The sequence below is a fragment of the Ptiloglossa arizonensis genome, chromosome 1, assembly GCF_051014685.1.
Source record: "Ptiloglossa arizonensis isolate GNS036 chromosome 1, iyPtiAriz1_principal, whole genome shotgun sequence".
In the NCBI taxonomy this organism is placed as follows: Eukaryota; Metazoa; Arthropoda; class Insecta; order Hymenoptera; family Colletidae; genus Ptiloglossa; species Ptiloglossa arizonensis.
This window is the reverse complement of record NC_135048.1, coordinates 24341084-24357617: the sequence shown is the minus strand read 5'-3', so window position 1 is coordinate 24357617 and position 16534 is coordinate 24341084. Positions and strand designations below refer to the sequence as shown.

The 16534-nt window shown below is 41.1% G+C and overlaps 2 protein-coding genes and 1 long non-coding RNA gene across 9 annotated transcripts in view; 2 read left to right on the top strand and 1 right to left on the bottom strand.

Moving 5' to 3' along the window:
• The first annotated feature begins 365 nt into the window (after positions 1-365).
• On the top strand, positions 366-4329 carry Glcat-i (Glucuronyltransferase I). Of its 2 annotated transcripts, none has more exons than XM_076313208.1 (4): positions 366-611; positions 2787-3310; positions 3382-3678; positions 3750-4329. In XM_076313208.1, exons 2-4 carry the CDS (start codon positions 2837-2839, stop codon positions 3846-3848), a joined length of 870 nt encoding a protein of 289 aa, XP_076169323.1. In that variant the 5' UTR covers positions 366-611; positions 2787-2836; the 3' UTR covers positions 3849-4329. The 2 variants fall into 2 exon arrangements, with proteins under 2 accessions (XP_076169323.1, XP_076169317.1); XM_076313202.1 differs by lacking the exon at positions 366-611 and adding an exon at positions 1811-2091.
• A 35-nt stretch (positions 4330-4364) lies between these two features.
• Fas2 (neural cell adhesion molecule fasciclin 2) overlaps positions 4365-16534 on the bottom strand; it is a 233999-nt gene continuing 221829 nt past the window's right edge. For 3 of the 5 annotated variants that reach the window (XM_076313167.1, XM_076313143.1, XM_076313157.1), the window contains 4 exons: positions 10838-10969; positions 10075-10144; positions 8523-8648; positions 4365-7468 (listed from right to left, as the gene is read on the bottom strand). In XM_076313167.1, coding sequence (XP_076169282.1) covers positions 7327-7468; positions 8523-8648; positions 10075-10144; positions 10838-10969 — 470 coding nt within the window. In that variant the 3' untranslated portion in view covers positions 4365-7326. The remainder of the gene's footprint in view (positions 7469-8522; positions 8649-10074; positions 10145-10837; positions 10970-16534) is intronic. The other 2 variants (XR_012992319.1, XM_076313177.1) reach the window with 2 other exon arrangements.
• The window catches only part of LOC143147700 (uncharacterized), a 46406-nt gene continuing 37051 nt past the window's right edge, over positions 7180-16534 (top strand). For both annotated transcript variants that reach the window (XR_012992326.1, XR_012992327.1), the window contains exon 1: positions 7180-7797. This is a non-coding gene — a long non-coding RNA (uncharacterized LOC143147700). The remainder of the gene's footprint in view (positions 7798-16534) is intronic.

The following is a 16534-nucleotide window of genomic DNA, read 5'->3' as shown; positions in this document are numbered from 1 at the left end:
CGGTATTTACTTCTTGGGTTACCTCGAGAGATTTTGCACGATTCTTCGCGAGATTCGATCGTGGAGGTTCGAAGTCGATCGATTCGATTCGGCGCGCAGATTTTGTATACTGTTTCGTTGTTTGGTCGTTATCGGTCTATCGGTACGCGCGTGTCGCGTAGAATCGCGCGAAGCGCTGTTTGAATTTCGCGCCGTTGCATCGGCGAGAACTCGGGCGCGCAGCTGGAGTCTAGGGACTTTTACGCGGTGGACGGAGCGTCCGACGTATCGCTTGTACGATACTTTGCGATTATTCTTTCGTAAAATTAACGATGGCGACGGAGGGAACCGTGTCTCGCGGTCGTTTCGTTTCGGCGAAAATACAAACTGAATTTCGCCCGAGTCGACGAAAGTAATGTAATTTCACCATCCTCGCGTCGATCTGTAATCGAGCTCTGTTGATAATGCAGCGTCTATTCGTATTCACCTTTCTATTAACACGCATAATCGCGGAGTGACGTGCGGCGTGTCCTTCGTAGTGACCCTGCGTTTGAGGTTAAATTTCACCGCCGATTCTCGTATGAAAGGCCGTGCACCTTGCATCCAAGAATAGTCGGCATCGGTGTTCCCAGGTGAGCCGCGGTTTATCGCGCATACGCGTCGAAAACGGCGTCAGTACAGTGCTCTGATCGAGTGAAAATCGGGTGTCGTGCGGCCCCTTGTTTGGTTGTTTCAAAAGTTGTCTAAAAGTTTTCGGAATACGAACGAAGGAACCGAAGCAAAGATTTTTGAAAAGCAGATCTCGACTCAAAATTCATCGCAAGATACCGAACCTATGTTCACGCAACACCCTTATTTGGTCAACACGTTTGTCGACGGCCGTTGCACTTCGATGCCCATACATCGGTTACGTACGTCTCTGTTTTTGACGTCATCGAACCGCGCATGCGCGGAAAAGCCTGGTCCATCCGGGACACTGATCTCTATATTCTTAACGGATGCAGCGCGGATCTGTAACTTCTACGGGAACTGGAGACTGCCATGTTTGAGAAAACCGTATACGCCGCCTGTATGACGGTTGAAATACTATTACGTTCTACAGGGTTTGGCAACTTTTCGGATCAGTCCCGAGAAAAAAATTACACCGTTTAAGTAATAAATCATATATATATATATGTGTATTACATTTATGATTCATATAAATGCATTCTTTGTTTATGAACATAGCATAGTGTGTACTATATAGTATGATTTAGTGCTTTTCTCGTCGAAATTTGTGTAACCAATTTATGGTTCACGTTTTCTGCGTACTCTGCAATGCTTCGTTACTCTACGAGTTACGTGAGAAACGAGCATTTGTTGGGAACACAGTTCCTCGGTTGCCGATCAGATGGCGCTCGCGGTTTATTCTAAAAGATGGCAACCTCCGCTTTATCACAGAGGCTTTGTACACCTGCTAGCGTCGTATCAGCATCCAGATATAGCGATCTTGGATCAGTGATCTGGGAATGTTGAGTCAGCTACTGACTTTGTACAGTGTTGGCAAATTAGCCGGTTGCTTTTGCGCACGCGCGGCTCGCGACAGTGAAAACAGCAATGTGCATACCCAGTGTCGTGAAAATCAGTTTTGGCGGGTCCCGGCACACGGATAAAATTGCTGTTTCGAGTTTTACATGACAATTATTTCAACATCCTTCCCATCTTCGGTCCAGCTTCTGCATCAATATTTCATATAGATCGTATGCACGATTTGTTGCGCAAAAAAATTATGTACATATACCTCGCCTTATCTTTTCTCGTGCTCTTTGTCTGTTTTTCATCAACTTTTAGATAATTTTGTATAACATGAAAATACGTAGCTATAAGACATCTTTTTCTTATGGGATCAAAGCACTGTATTGACGCATCTTCTATGCGCATGCGCCAGAAGACTCGGTCCATTTAACAACACTGGCATAGTAAAGCAGTATCATGGCGCAGCAACCATGACAGAAAGTGTGTTCCTTACTGACGAATCTGGCAGTAAATTTAATATGAGGGGGATTTTCCGGTGTAATAGAGGGTTCCTGGTACTGTTCCTGATTCATATAATTGCATTTCAAACTTACATCTGTAAGTATTCATCCAATACTGTGCATTTTCCATTTACATCTCCCGTCGTAGATTCGAGCGGCTCACGCATGTGAACGCGTTTATGCATAAACATCACACGATGCGTAGTACACCCTTTGCGCATTCTGCCCGCAAACTTCGAATCTCAAATATTCTACAATATTACACGTTCCATGAAAAGATGAATGTTGATGTAAATAAAGTTTGTTATGCAACTAAAATCGAAACAAAACTTTTGGGTGTAAATTAAAAATTGTGCAGACTCATCTAATACGATTTTTAAATTTAGCAATACGAAAGATTTACTCATAGAGGCAACGCATTAAATAACTGTAGAGAAGCGGAGTAATTTCCTTCAATGTGTGAAAGAAATTTAGAAACTGGACGATATTATTGATGATAATTTTGAAACTAATGGTATCCATGTGAACAAAAACAAATCGTCCGATTAACTGTTACCTTTCTTTGTTAAGCATGCTTTGTACTGTCATTTTGTACGTTCAAATGTTTAATACATAAGTAACTACCACTTTTGTACGTATTCGGGAAATAGCCTCTTGCCGAACACGGTCGTGCCGTAGTCACATGGTTTTGTTTACATCTACTTTGAGTCGTAGAACGTACATAAACGAAATTCTAGAATATTTTTTGCGTTGTGTTTACCTCGTCGAAATAATAATTGTTGTTTTCGAAAGATTACCAAGAGCAACACAAATGGCGAGAACTGAAGGACACCCTGCAAACGATGTTGATCGAGCAACGGGAGACATACGATCTAACGTTCAGCATAATAAAGAGGCTGGAGGGACACGGGGTGTTCAGCGGTAACGGTAAACAGGAATTCGCCGAGAAGCCCACGATCTACGCCATAACCCCTACTTTCGCCAGACCTGTACAAAAAGCCGAGCTGACTCGATTGGCGCAGACATTCCTGCACATACCAAACTTCCATTGGATCGTCGTCGAGGACTCCGAGACGAAAACGAGACTCGTCGCACGATTTTTGGAAAACAGCGGTTTAATTTATACACACTTAGCCGCGCCTACTCCGTCCAATTATAAATTAGGTAAAAACGATCCAAACTGGAAGAAACCACGTGGCGTCGAGCAACGAAACGCGGCGTTGCACTGGCTCCGCGATGTTCTGAAATTAACCGACAAAGGTATCGTGTATTTCGCCGACGATGACAATACGTATTCGATCAAGCTCTTCCACGAGGTAAGGACATTAACGGTCTGCGGCGAAATGATCGGTCCAGTCACGGAAACGTTACGTAACCTGCGTTCCAGATGGAGAAAATTCAGAAGGTCGGTGTGTGGCCGGTAGGTCTAGTCGGTGGTTTAATGGTGGAGAAACCAATATGTGATGACATTACTAATAAGGTAATCGGTTTCAATGCGGCCTGGAAGCCAGATCGTCCGTTTCCGTTGGACATGGCTGGATTCGCTATCAACCTGCGACTTTTACTAGAGAACAGAGACGCACAGTTCTCGTACGACGTTCAAGGCGGTTACCAGGAGAGCGAGATCCTGCGACAGATCGTCACCAAGGACGAGCTGGAGCCACTAGCGGGTCGTTGCAGAAAGGCACGTATAGGTTAGCTTTTGTACAGAGCGATCGTGCGATTGATTTGGCTAACTTGATCATTCTTTTTCAGGTATACGTCTGGCACACGCGAACGGAACCACCGCAGTTAAACGTGGAACAATTGTTGATAAAGAAAGGTAAACCTTCAAACACAGGCATCGAAGTGTGATAGAGACATCGACTCGTGGATTGCTGCGTTTTGCAATCGTTGAAGGAAACCCGTCGTGCCGTTATTGAGAAACGCCATTATTTCTAATTTACAATTGAACGGAAAAAAACAGTGAATTTTGTGTACGCTACTATTTTTTTCATCATCCGTATTTGGCCATGTACTTCCCTAATTGTGGTAAAATGCAGTGCCATAACGTGTGCGGTCGCCTACAGTGTATATTTGATAAGAACGTGACATTGATTGATTCAGGGGTTAAACGTGCGTGTCGATAGTACACACGATACCGCGGGCTCAAATAACGTACTATCGTGACCACCGTTTTGCTCTCTAAATCAAAGTCTTTTTTTTTTTTCAACTTCTCGCATGCCTATTAGTATAAGATCTTTTTTTATACGGTAAAATACGCAAATGTATTTTTTCTAAACTGTACCGAGAGTCAACGTACGAAGGAATAAATTTTAGAATTAAACGAATGCGTGACAGACGTAGATGTGAATCATTTGACCTTCAAAATGTTCTTTATCCTTTATTAGTCGAGTACGTTTCCTTGACGCGTACAGAAAAAGCATACATAAAAAATATGCCTTACACCTACAAACTTTAATAATATTCGTAATATTTTTTTTTTTTTTGTTTCTTTAAATTGGAAGATGCGCAGTAATACTTTTCGTGGGAAGCTACTTGGGTTACGGATTTTGGCAACGAATATAAAATAGCTAGATAAACGTGACTTCTACCCTTCGCCGAGTCGGTGAACGACTCGGTGAAGGCTCGAAATACTGCATGTGACGATTACGAGACGAACAACTCGCCATTTTGTTTCTTTTCTCGTCGATAGATATATTTTTCTTGTGTATAATATGTACTCGTTGACTTACAAGCTAATAAGTACTATATATTTGGCAAAACTCTGTGTTTACGGTACGTAAAAAAGCTACCGGTGCAGAAAGTGTGTTCGCAAGCGGGGAGACGATTGGTTGCTTTTAATTTTTTCACTATTTTTTTTTTTCTTCTTTTTTTTTAACACGTAGGTACGATTATCCCCTCGAATAAATATACACGATTACACTCTCGGTTATTTTTGTCAATTTCTTTTTTTCTTATTTTTGCGAACGCACCTTCTGAACTTGCATACAACAGTCTAAACTTACCGGACCCTCCTAAACTTATTTTCAATACTCCTTAAAGATTAGGAAAAACGTTTACAAGCATTTACAAAAACTTATCACATTTTAACTGCGTTTTCTCGAAAAGCCATCTTACACATTAGGACAAAACTGGTATTTTACGTTATCGAATAGTATAATATATGGCAGCTTTCGATTGTTCTCTCCTTTTGTTTACGTGCCCTGAAACGGAAATTCGAATCTTTGTTACAATCGCTAAGTGTTGCAACACATACAAGTTCTTCTAAAGCGGTAAGAATTTGTTTACCCAGTATCGAAAGTGTCGCTGCTTTTGATTACACTATACATACATATTCAGAGAGATTTTTTAATGTAAAGAGATACGTCCGAGTAGATTGTCGCCACAGTCGGTGTATCGAATAACCTCATTCTCAGAACTCCCTTCTAATTTCCGTATCTTACAGTCCTTAGGTATACTGTTTCTAAATCGCATCGATAATGCGATCTCGACGACATGCTATCTTACCGACCAGAATTCCATCGCAAAAGCTGCCCAATTCTCGATTCGATTACTTCCTTACTTACAGAGTAACTAACACAGGATACATTAAAAAAAAAAAAAAAATTAGTAATAAAAACGTAAAAAACGGGGGGGAAATTGTTGGGCTGCTCTTGTACGCGACGTCTCGGCGATGTAATCTTTACATTGTAAAATGTACACGGTAAACTATCACCATAAATTATCACGGATAAAAGAAGAACAATACACGCGACAGGTGTCCACCTCGAAGTAGAAAACGCAACTAATTAACTATATAACCGCGAAGGAACGCACGGTTTGTAACCAATATGTCAGTCATGTTCGTGGCAGGCAAGAAGTTACATTCGAAAGCCGAACAGTAAGTGTGTCTTTTACGTAAAATTTCTTCGTGACTATGGGAAACACACCTGGCGATGTTTCTTGTCAAAGGATACACGCGAACAGCGAGTCAGAGTGACCTGAGTTACTTGATCGTCAATGATAACCAGTACGATTCATTTTCATGAAATTTTACACTTAAAGGAATCAGTCTTTGAACCAAGGTCAGACGTATAACCACGAAATCGATAACCTGGCGTTTGGAATCGTGCCGAACGTTAGAAAATGAAACGTGTCTGTGTTGTGGACCATATAATACGGCTTCTAATTGAAAAACTTACAGGAATGGGGTCGTATAGAGATATAATAACTTTCGAAAGTATATACACAGATCGGAGGTTGCCGCGAAATCGCGTACCTCGGTAAGAGAGAGTGTGTGCGTTCCCATTCCGTTCGTTTCTGCTTCGTGAAAAAAAATTGATTCTCGATGCCACTTGGATACGGTCGTTTGCACGATTGATCTTTGTCATCGTAGAAGAAACGAGACGAAATTCGGGAACAGTTTTCTTATTACCATTTGTGCTGTGCGCACGATAAAACAGTACTACCCAGCGTACTAGACTGCGATTATCTAGAGGGTGCCTCGAAGCAATGATCACTATTTATCAACCAACTTCTACCAATTTCGCGATAAATTTTGTACATTCCTCCTCCTCGTGTAAGCGATCTATCTAGTTTCTCATTGCAATATTCGCTAAGTTATATTACATCAGATAGATGTTTTTTTTCCCCCCCCTCTAAAACGATCTTCGAACGAGTCCGTTTCGTACTCGTTTCGCGATAGATCGTGGATTACATTTGTATTCCCGTATGCTTTGGCGATTACAAGGACGAGGGAGGAGAGGGGATGAGGGGCGTGGGGGAAGAGAGAGATTTCTTTCTTTTTAAGGCTTCCCATACTGTCGCAATATAGCTATAAAACTACCGGTGGATCTCGCAATGATTCATACGTGTCGTTAATTTTGTACCGAATAATTTCGTAAACTGTGTGCTTACCAATAAAGGGTTACAGCTTTCCGTCTTATCCTCCGGAAGAGGGGGTGGGGGTAAAGGGGACAGACGACAAGAATGTACGCGCGTATTGTCGCGTCGATCATTGGATATTCTACGAGTAAAGCAGTCGAACGATCTCTCGTACTGGTCGACCACCGACAGATGGCGCGCGCGGCGCGCTACGGAACGACGAACGAAGTTTCGTCGGTGACACGTCTCTCGTTGCTTCACGTTCCCGCGCGAGTCCATAATAACACGCGAATTGTTTTGGTATTCGAGTGAAAGGAATCGTGCGTCCCGACGCCCGCGAAACTTCGTTCACCGCGCACTACGTGTACATTCCGGGATGTACGAGCCCTTTCGTATCGTTCGAGAACACTTTGGCCAGAAACAGTGTTTCCACGGTGATTTACAATCTAGTACGCCGGAAGAATATCTAAACGGCCGAGTCCTTGCCGACGAAACCGGTCTTCGAGACGGACCTCTTCCCGTCGAAGGTGACAGATGTCTCTCGACGCAGACCCGAATCGATGATCGGTGTGATCTTCTTCTCTTCCTTCAACGGCTCCTTCTCGTCTCTAAAATGTTTCAATGCGCAAACGAGGTTATTTTCAACGCAAACGTTACATTGCCGCGCGATCGTTACGGTTACTTTTCTATTACTGGGCATAAAAGAGCATGTCGAGAGATGCGGCGCGTGGTGCAACATCGATTAATACGCATAAGGCATGCCATCACTCGTTAGTATCGTGTATTTGCAACAAGGAACACCGTGGTTCCTTTCCCGTGTGTGTTCCAACAAGACGGTGAGTAGTACAATATGTGCGCGAAACACTGGCAGGATACCGAAAGACGTCCCGTAGCTTTGGAAGGCATTCAGAGACGAAAAAAATGTACAGAAATTCGGGTAAGTTTTCGTATTGTTCTTTAGACGTACGGTACATTCACGCGGATCAAACACTTATTTCGGCCTCGGTCGCGACGTAACGAGACTGAATTACCTACGTACATGATCCACGGCCGAATGGGACGGGGTAAATTAGAGCGTGATGGTGGGTGTGCTACGTAGTTAACGAGCAATTAATATCACTTCAGAGTGTTGATATCTCATGCAGCATAGCCAAAGCACGGGCGAGAATAATGGCGACAGTTTTATGCAGAGCGCGTGAAGAGTGGTGTAGGAAGACAGAGAGAAATAGATAAGCACTAAATGAAACTTAATAAAATGTGACGTTCGTTGCACGAACCGTAGAACGTGCTCTCGTACGAAAAGTGGTTGGCGGTGGGTGGGATGCGTTGACTGAAAGAGAGAAAAACAAAACAAACAAAAAAAAATAGAAGATGTGAGGAGGAAAAAAGAACAGGCGAAAAAGAATTCTGTCATGCTCGAATCCTGTTTTATCGACGGGTCTGTCGATTGCATCCCTACAGATGCCACGAGTGTGCGTTCGACATTCCAGGATGTTCACCGGCATCCACGGGGCGGGTGGGGGGTAGAAGTTATACGAGGAAGAGGGAGAAACAGTCGGAGAGCGTTAAATAAAAAAATATCATGCCAAGTAGAAAGCCGTGTCAGAGCCCCTTCGAGAGGGGCCATGCTTCTTACTGATTTCACTTATGTATCTCTCTTACATGGCAGTGTGTTTGACCAATCTAATGGTATTTTTTCCACTACCCGAGTCTTGGATGGCCGTGACCCCGGCGACATTGGCCATTTTTTGGTCGCAATACGGCAATGGAAACCGCCAACCGTAAAGACTACCGGTAAAGAAAAAAAAGAGAAAGATGCGAGAGGGTCAGAGTGTCTCCTAATGGCGGGCTAGATTCTAACCGGTTTTTTTTTTTCAATAATTATCGAACAAACGTTCGTTCCGATTCGGAGGCAAATGTACGAACGGAAGGCAAAGGATGCCCTGTTCCGATTCATCCAAGTTCTATTAAACTCTGATCACGAAAGCTTCTCCCCAAGCCTTTCTCAGAAGATTGTACGATAACAGAAATGAACACAAAAATATGTATAATAATTTTGATACATTCTACTATAAATCGTTACACGCGGGTTTGGTGTATACAGTGTGGAAGAAAATTGTGTCAGCGGTTTCACAGATTAATCTACGTATTTGATTCGGTCTACGGTGTTGTGTACGCGCCTCGTACAAAGCTAATACGTCGCGTGGAGGGGATTGAAATCGCGTTCTCCGTCGGCGGATAACTTCGGCACGTATAAGTGGGGGAAGCGCTTTGCTTTCAGGCGCCGCGCCGCGCAATCTAATTGGTCGAAACTTTAACAACGTTTTGCTAGTAAACGGTTCGTCCGCGACAAACGGTTCTTTTTCAACTTTTTATCCACTTAACGAACAGAATACGTTGAAATAGAGAAATTCCTCGATTTGAAAACGAGGACGTGAATTTTTGCCAAGTTTTCCTCGCAAATTTCCATTCATTGAAATACGTAGATCCATCCGTGATAACCACGACAAATATCTTCTCTACACCCTGTACAAGTGTCTTTTATCTCAAATTTTTCCATTCGAGGCTAACGTGTCTCTGCTTTATAATTTATCAACGTATCATTGAAAGTTTGTTAATAAAATATTATTCCACTTCGTTCGATTCGTTATTAACAATACATACCGTTCGATTCTATGCTAAATTATTAATCCGTTCTCTTTCACTTGAAATTAACGTACACGTAATTTTCCAACTCAATTAATTCGGTTAACTGTAAACTTTTTATCCAATGCTATCCTGTGTGTATTCAGTCGCCCGTGAACGTGTTGTTCGTGCACCGGTTGATGTTAATAGCATTGTACAACTCGAACAAACCAAGTTTTCAACAAACCGGTAACCCGGGTGCTCGCGAGCGATCCAAAGGACAGGAATTGATCAGATTCTCGCGTTCTAATTTGTGTGTCAGTCACGGCTCCCGCGGAAATCTCGATTCAAGTCGCGAATTCTTCTCAACGGCTGGGAAGCAGAAAGATAGAGACCACACAGTTCTAAACGAAGTTCGATGATGGGGGTGCGGAGGTTCGATGACACGGTAATGTAGCGCCAGACTTGCCAAAAGCACAATGTAAAATAGATGTAACGTATATAGGAAAGTCGAATAAAGTATCTAAAGATCCAAAGGGTGTTTCGTGTTAGGGTTGTGTCGAATGATTTCGATCGAAACGAGGCTTACCTGCCCAACTTCGCGTCTTCCTCGTCAACTGGTTTCCGGCGGGACCGTTCGCATATGTAATATATAATTCCTGGAACAGAAATTTTGCAAAATTTAAAAATCATTATTTCGAACGAAATCTACCGTCGATACTGTACTATTTTCTACGGTCGTTTTCAACGTACAGAAACTTGTACAGTAGGGTACCATCAAAACGTATTATTAGTGTATAATTATTGCAAGTTTGCAATCTTGGATAAATTCATGTATCTAGATCTAGTATAAAATTTTCACGACACGAATTTTACAAAATTTCGCTTCGAAACTATCTTTTATTTTTTCCGTAAAAGATCTATTAGCGACACTGTACCTTTTTCGTGTTACTCTTAACGTACGCGTTCTTGGTACTGGCAAGATGGTATTATTATTATTATTGCACGTTAAAATTACGCCGCGATCTCGTATAAATTCGCGTTCGCAATTTTGCAGGAATTTACGGTGGAATTTCGAACGAATTTGTGCTACGATATTAATAAATTAGATAAGTTTACTCCCCAATATCAAGCATACGCGATGCACAGTTTTGGATAAATTCGTTTCCCAGCGTCTAATAAATTTGCGCAACGGGACGGGGATTGCGTGTTTGGGTATGAATTTATTCTACGAATTTTAGAGAAATTTACGTCGCCGTGATATTTTTAATCGTTAAATAAATATCGTTGCCACGTGTTACAAATTGACTCGTAATGTTACGGGTATTTGTTTAATTTCGAACATTTCTCACCTGTTTTATGCGCGCAACAGCAGATCACGTCGATCACAATAATGATAATGAAGAGTACCGCGATCACGATACCGATTATGGCTGCGCTCGATATCAGGGGTCCTTCGTGATGAACCACGGTGGTGTCTACACCTTTAAAGGACAAGAACAATTTATCAGATACAAGTACCACGATGCAAGTATACATTTGTTGCAATCCGTTAGTGCAAAAGCAGTACTTAACAATGTTTGGTGATGGTAAGAGAATTATTGATCATTTCACGAACACGTTCACAGAAGACTCGGAGACAACGAAACAATGGAAACGTACTGGTAGGTTTTATATACATATATATATAAAAAAAAAAAAAAAACTAATGGAAGTTGTTCGATTAATTATTTTCAATTTTCGATCGACGAAATTTGCAATTTCCTCGATTCGTATCGACAACCTAGTATACGAATATTTATTCGATTGTTAATTTCGAATTTAATTAACGCGAACCGTGACTTCTGGAAGCGTAATTACCAGGTGTGCGAGTACCTGAAAAGTTCGGGTATTTGTATTCGGTGAATTTTCAAATTTAAAGCGATTTCTGTTCCACTACGTGTTATTCAACTACGAAAACTCGTAAAAATTAAACAAGGAGACGAAAAAACATAATACAGTTTCAAATGTAATTGTTTCATAAATATGGAATATTTCCCGTAACATTCACAACGGTGAAATTACCATTCGCTTGGCTACTCGTAGAATAATAATCGTTGTTACGAACAAAGAAAATTCATTCTGTTAATATTATTGACAGTTAGAATCTTCCACGAAACGTTAACGAATTTCCATTCGATGAAAAGTTTTTTCTCAGACGATGGTATTTTCAATCATCGTCGAACGTGTGTGGTAGTAGCTCACAGAATTTCACCGCTCGATTTTTGGGCGGGAAACATTTCTCGTCCAATCTGAACTATTCCTTCGTTCGAATCACAATTGGAAGAAAATCAATTGGCCGTTCAAGGTCACTTTCCCCACTGTTAAACGCGTCAGAGACTCCCACTCTCGCGCCATATCCGCTTGCCTCTCAGACTTACGCGAACACGGGACGGTTGGAGTGGTGGGGGGTAGCGAAACACGGTGTGGTGGGGGATAGCGTCTCGGTAGCCTTGAGCGGCCAATTGATTTCGTGGCGACCGCGATCCAATACCCAAAAGAATGATACCTCTCGTTGGTGAGTCCATCGATCGGTATATTTTTTTCGACACTCGCACAACTTTGGTAATTACGCGACGACGATTACCTCCGAGTCGTGAGACGCGATTAGACCGTGTCACGATTGTTTTTCATCGAGAGACACACAACCCGTGGTATCCAACATCACCAAACACGTTACGCGGACGATTAATTTTAGTCTCCTGAAAAGAAACAAGATCGGCGGGGGGTTCTGGGGATGTGCCAAAAATCCGTTTTCATCGAAGCGTAGACACGTAAAGAACCAAAACCAAAGCCAACGAGTAATACGATTAATGAAATAAAAAAGAAAAAAGTAAAAAAAAAAAAGAAAAAAAGAAAGAAAGAAGAACAACAGCTATTGTCGTCGATGAAGCGGTAAAAGAAGCGTGTTAGAAAGAACGAAATAAAACAATAGTGGGAAAGAAAGTGGTGCAAAGTACCAAGCGCGAAAAGTATAGCGGTACAGTAAGCGACAGAGGAGCCATCCTTCTTCCGCGTAACCACGGCGAGAAGGGGTGCCGAGAAAGCTCAAGGAAGGGGGAAGAAAGCTCATTCGCTACCTTTCTCACCCGATGTTAGTTTCTACGCATCGCTAATCTAAATGTGCTACCTCCACACAGAAAGCCTTTCCACTGATTTGCCTCTTACTCGCTCTCGCGTTCTCTCTTTCTCTCTTTTTGTCACACATTCTCTCTGATTCTCTCTCTCTCTCTCTTTCTCTCTCGCTCGCTCGCTCGCTCGCTTTTTTGCTTGAAGTCAACAGGGACTACTACGATATACTTAGCAGATTGTATGATACACATTACACCGGCCGTTCTCTTCTGATGTGCTGAGTATATTTACCGTTTCATTTGGAGCATGTCGTATTCTCGGAGTCGAATGTATTTATCTATTTATTTATTTATTTATTTAATTTAATTTAATTTATTTAATTTATTTATTCATTAAATTTTTTTAAATTTTATTTTCATTATTTATTTCTCTTCTTTTATTTTGTTAAACAGGTGAGCGGAGAATGAACGAGACGGCCGTGAAAGAAACCATCTCAAATTGCTCTCGTCTGTTCGCTCGGATTCTCGTATCAGACCTTAACCCCTTAACGCTGACGCCTTAAGTTCGATGTAGTATGCTATCTATTCAATACGCTCGTTTCGAGTGGTTCTCGTTCACTCTAGCTGCCCAAGTGGATGATTCAGTTAACGGTGTTTCTTATCGTGGAATGTATATTTCGTACTTAAGTTCAACACGAGAATATTTTTCCTTCGGTACGATAACGTTGATAAAGGAGGTCAGGGTGAACGAGACACCCTGTACACTTTAACCCCTCTACTTGTTGCTTTATCTCATCTTTTCGCGCGAGCCTGTTTGCATACACTCTTATGTGTTTCGGACACGCAAGCTGGCATAACGTGGTGATCGTGTTCGACAGGATTTACAGTCGGGTTAAGTGGCCTTGAGCGATCGATCATTTTTTATTCGATTGTAGCGAGAATGTTTCTGCTCTTACAAGGGACATCCTCGAAGCGTCCCCCTTCGATTTTTATGAAACTTCGCAGGTTTGCAGGAGGGTCAAGAGTAAGGGATATGTAGTTGTAACTGACGCACAAAGGGTGAAACTACCCTCTGTCGCAAGTTTTCTGAGCAAATTCTAAAAATTTTTTTTTCTATGGAAATTAATATGTTATATGCACTAGTAGCAATCTTAGTTTGAAGAAGATTTTTGTAAGTTATAAATACATTTTACATCTTTAATTATCAATAGGTGTACAATATCGGTACAAAATGAAGATTACTCGTTTATCTCGAAGTAAAAATAGATCGTATCGTTTTTATCGATGTTTGCATTGTGTTATTTTCCATCTAAGACTTCCTTGTATATTCATTATTTTCAAAGATAGCATAGGAAGGTTACGACATTGAAGAGTAGTTCCACTTCTTAAATTTGAATTCAAGTTTCTAAAAAAGTGATCCCTTATCGCTCTAAAAACCTCCGAAGTTTTAATAAAACTAGGAGAGGAGCGCTACACGCCATGTTAATTAATTTACTATTACATTCTTCAATTTTATCTAGGATAGCTTTTGTAGATTGTAGGGACTGTACCCGTCTACAGCGCTCTAACTGCAACTCGTTACAATATTCAATAGTAACTATAACTTCTTATCGTCGAATCACTCTAATTTGTAACTGTAACTCGTTACAATAGTCCCAGGTTTCAACCGTAACTCGTTACAATAGTCCTAGGCTTCAACTGTAAGCTTACTACAGTAATCCTAATCCCTAATTGTATCTCGTTGCAACAGTCTTAGGCTTCAACTGCAACTTGTCCCTAATCCCTAATTGCAACTCGTTGGAGCAGTTCTAGGCTTCAACTATAACCTGTTACAGTAATCCTAGTCTCCAATTGCAACTTATCTCAATAGTAAATACTAGGCTTCGATTGTAACTCGTTACAGTAATCCTAATCCCTAATTGCAACTCGTTGGAGCAGTTCTAGGCTTTAACTGTAACCTGTTACAGTAATCCTAGTCTCCAATTGCAACTTATGTCAATAGTTCAAAGCTTCAATTGTAACTTGTTACAGTAATCCTAGTCTCCAATTGCAACTCATCTGAACAGTCCTAGGCTTCAACTGTAACTTGTTACAGTAATCCTAGTCTCTTGTTGCAACTCATCTTAATAGTTCTAGGCATCGATTGTAACTTGTTACAGTAATCCTAGTCTCTAATTGCAACTTATCTTAATAGTTCTAGGCTTTGATTGTAACTTGTTACAGTAATCCTAGTCTCCAATTGCAACTTATCTCAATAGTTCAAAGCTTCAATTGTAACTTGTTACAGTAATCCTAGTCTCCAATTGCAACTCATCTGAACAGTCCTAGGGTTCAACTGTAACTTGTTACAGTAACCTAGTCTCTCACTGCAACTCATCTCAATAGTTCTAGGCTTCGATTGTAACTTGTTACAGTAATCCTAGTCTCTAATTGCAACTTATCTTAATAGTTCTAGGCTTTGATTGTAACTTGTTACAGTAATCCTAGTCTCCAATTGCAACTTATCTCAATAGTTCAAAGCTTCAATTGTAACTTGTTACAGTAATCCTAGTCTCCAATTGCAACTCATCTGAACAGTCCTAGGGTTCAACTGTAACTTGTTACAGTAACCTAGTCTCTCACTGCAACTCATCTCAATAGTTCTAGGCTTCGATTGTAACTTGTTACAGTAATCCTAACTCTCTCGTTGCAACTCATCTTAATAGTTCTAGGCTTTCATTGTAACTTCTTACAGTAATCCTAGTCTCTAATTGCAACTTATCTTAATAGTTCTAGGCTTTGATTGTAACTTGTTACAGTAATCCTAGTCTCCAATTGCAACTTATCTCAATAGTTCAAAGCTTCAATTGTAACTTGTTACAGTAATCCTAGTCTCCAATTGCAACTCATCTGAACAGTCCTAGGGTTCAACTGTAACTTGTTACAGTAACCTAGTCTCTCACTGCAACTCATCTCAATAGTTCTAGGCTTCGATTGTAACTTGTTACAGTAATCCTAGTCTCTAATTGCAACTTATCTTAATAGTTCTAGGCTTTGATTGTAACTTGTTACAGTAATCCTAGTCTCCAATTGCAACTTATCTCAATAGTTCAAAGCTTCAATTGTAACTTGTTACAGTAATCCTAGTCTCCAATTGCAACTCATCTGAACAGTCCTAGGGTTCAACTGTAACTTGTTACAGTAACCTAGTCTCTCACTGCAACTCATCTCAATAGTTCTAGGCTTCGATTGTAACTTGTTACAGTAATCCTAACTCTCTCGTTGCAACTCATCTTAATAGTTCTAGGCTTTCATTGTAACTTCTTACAGTAATCCTAGTCTCTAATTGCAACTTATCTTAATAGTCCTAGGTTTTGATTGTAACTTGTTACAGTAATCCTAATCTCTCATTGCAACTTATCTTAATAGTCCTAGGTTTTGATTGTAACTTGTTACAGTAACCTAGTCTCTCACTGCAACTCATCTTAATAGTTCTAGGCTTTGATTGTAACTTGTTACAGTAATCATAGTCTCTAATTACAACTCATCTTAATAGTCCTAGGCTTCAACTGTAACTTGTTACAGTAATCCTAATCTTTCACTGCAACTCATCTCAACAGTCCTAGGCTTCAACTGTAACTTGTTACAGTAGTCCTGGTCTCTCGTTGAAACCCATCTCAATAATTCTAGGCATCGTTTGTAACTTGTTACAGTAATCCTAGCCTCTAACCGCAACACGTTAACAATAATTCTAGTCTCTAATCGCAACCCGTTACAATAGTCCCGACTCCCGAATTCCGCGGGAATACAAAATTCGACAAATTCGTGACAAATTCACGCGTCAAGGGGTTAAGTCGCTCGCGATTAACGGTCCTCGCGCGTCCTGTCCCCTCGTTAAACAACGCTCGCGTGTAATTCTAGTTGTACCAGGGATCATCTTCTTCGGTCGCGGTCTATTTG

What these genes read in the sequence shown, in the direction of transcription:
- Glcat-i (XM_076313202.1), top strand. Translation starts at nt 1,965, where the DNA reads ATGACAGAAAGTGTGTTCCTTACTGACGAATCTGGCAGTAAATTTAAT. An exon ending in TGCATTTCAAACTTACATCT is followed by an intron (nt 2,092 to 2,786) that starts GTAAGTATTCAT and finishes TGTTTTCGAAAG; the next exon opens with ATTACCAAGAGCAACACAAA. An exon ending in TAGCGGGTCGTTGCAGAAAG is followed by an intron (nt 3,679 to 3,749) that starts GCACGTATAGGT and finishes ATTCTTTTTCAG; the next exon opens with GTATACGTCTGGCACACGCG.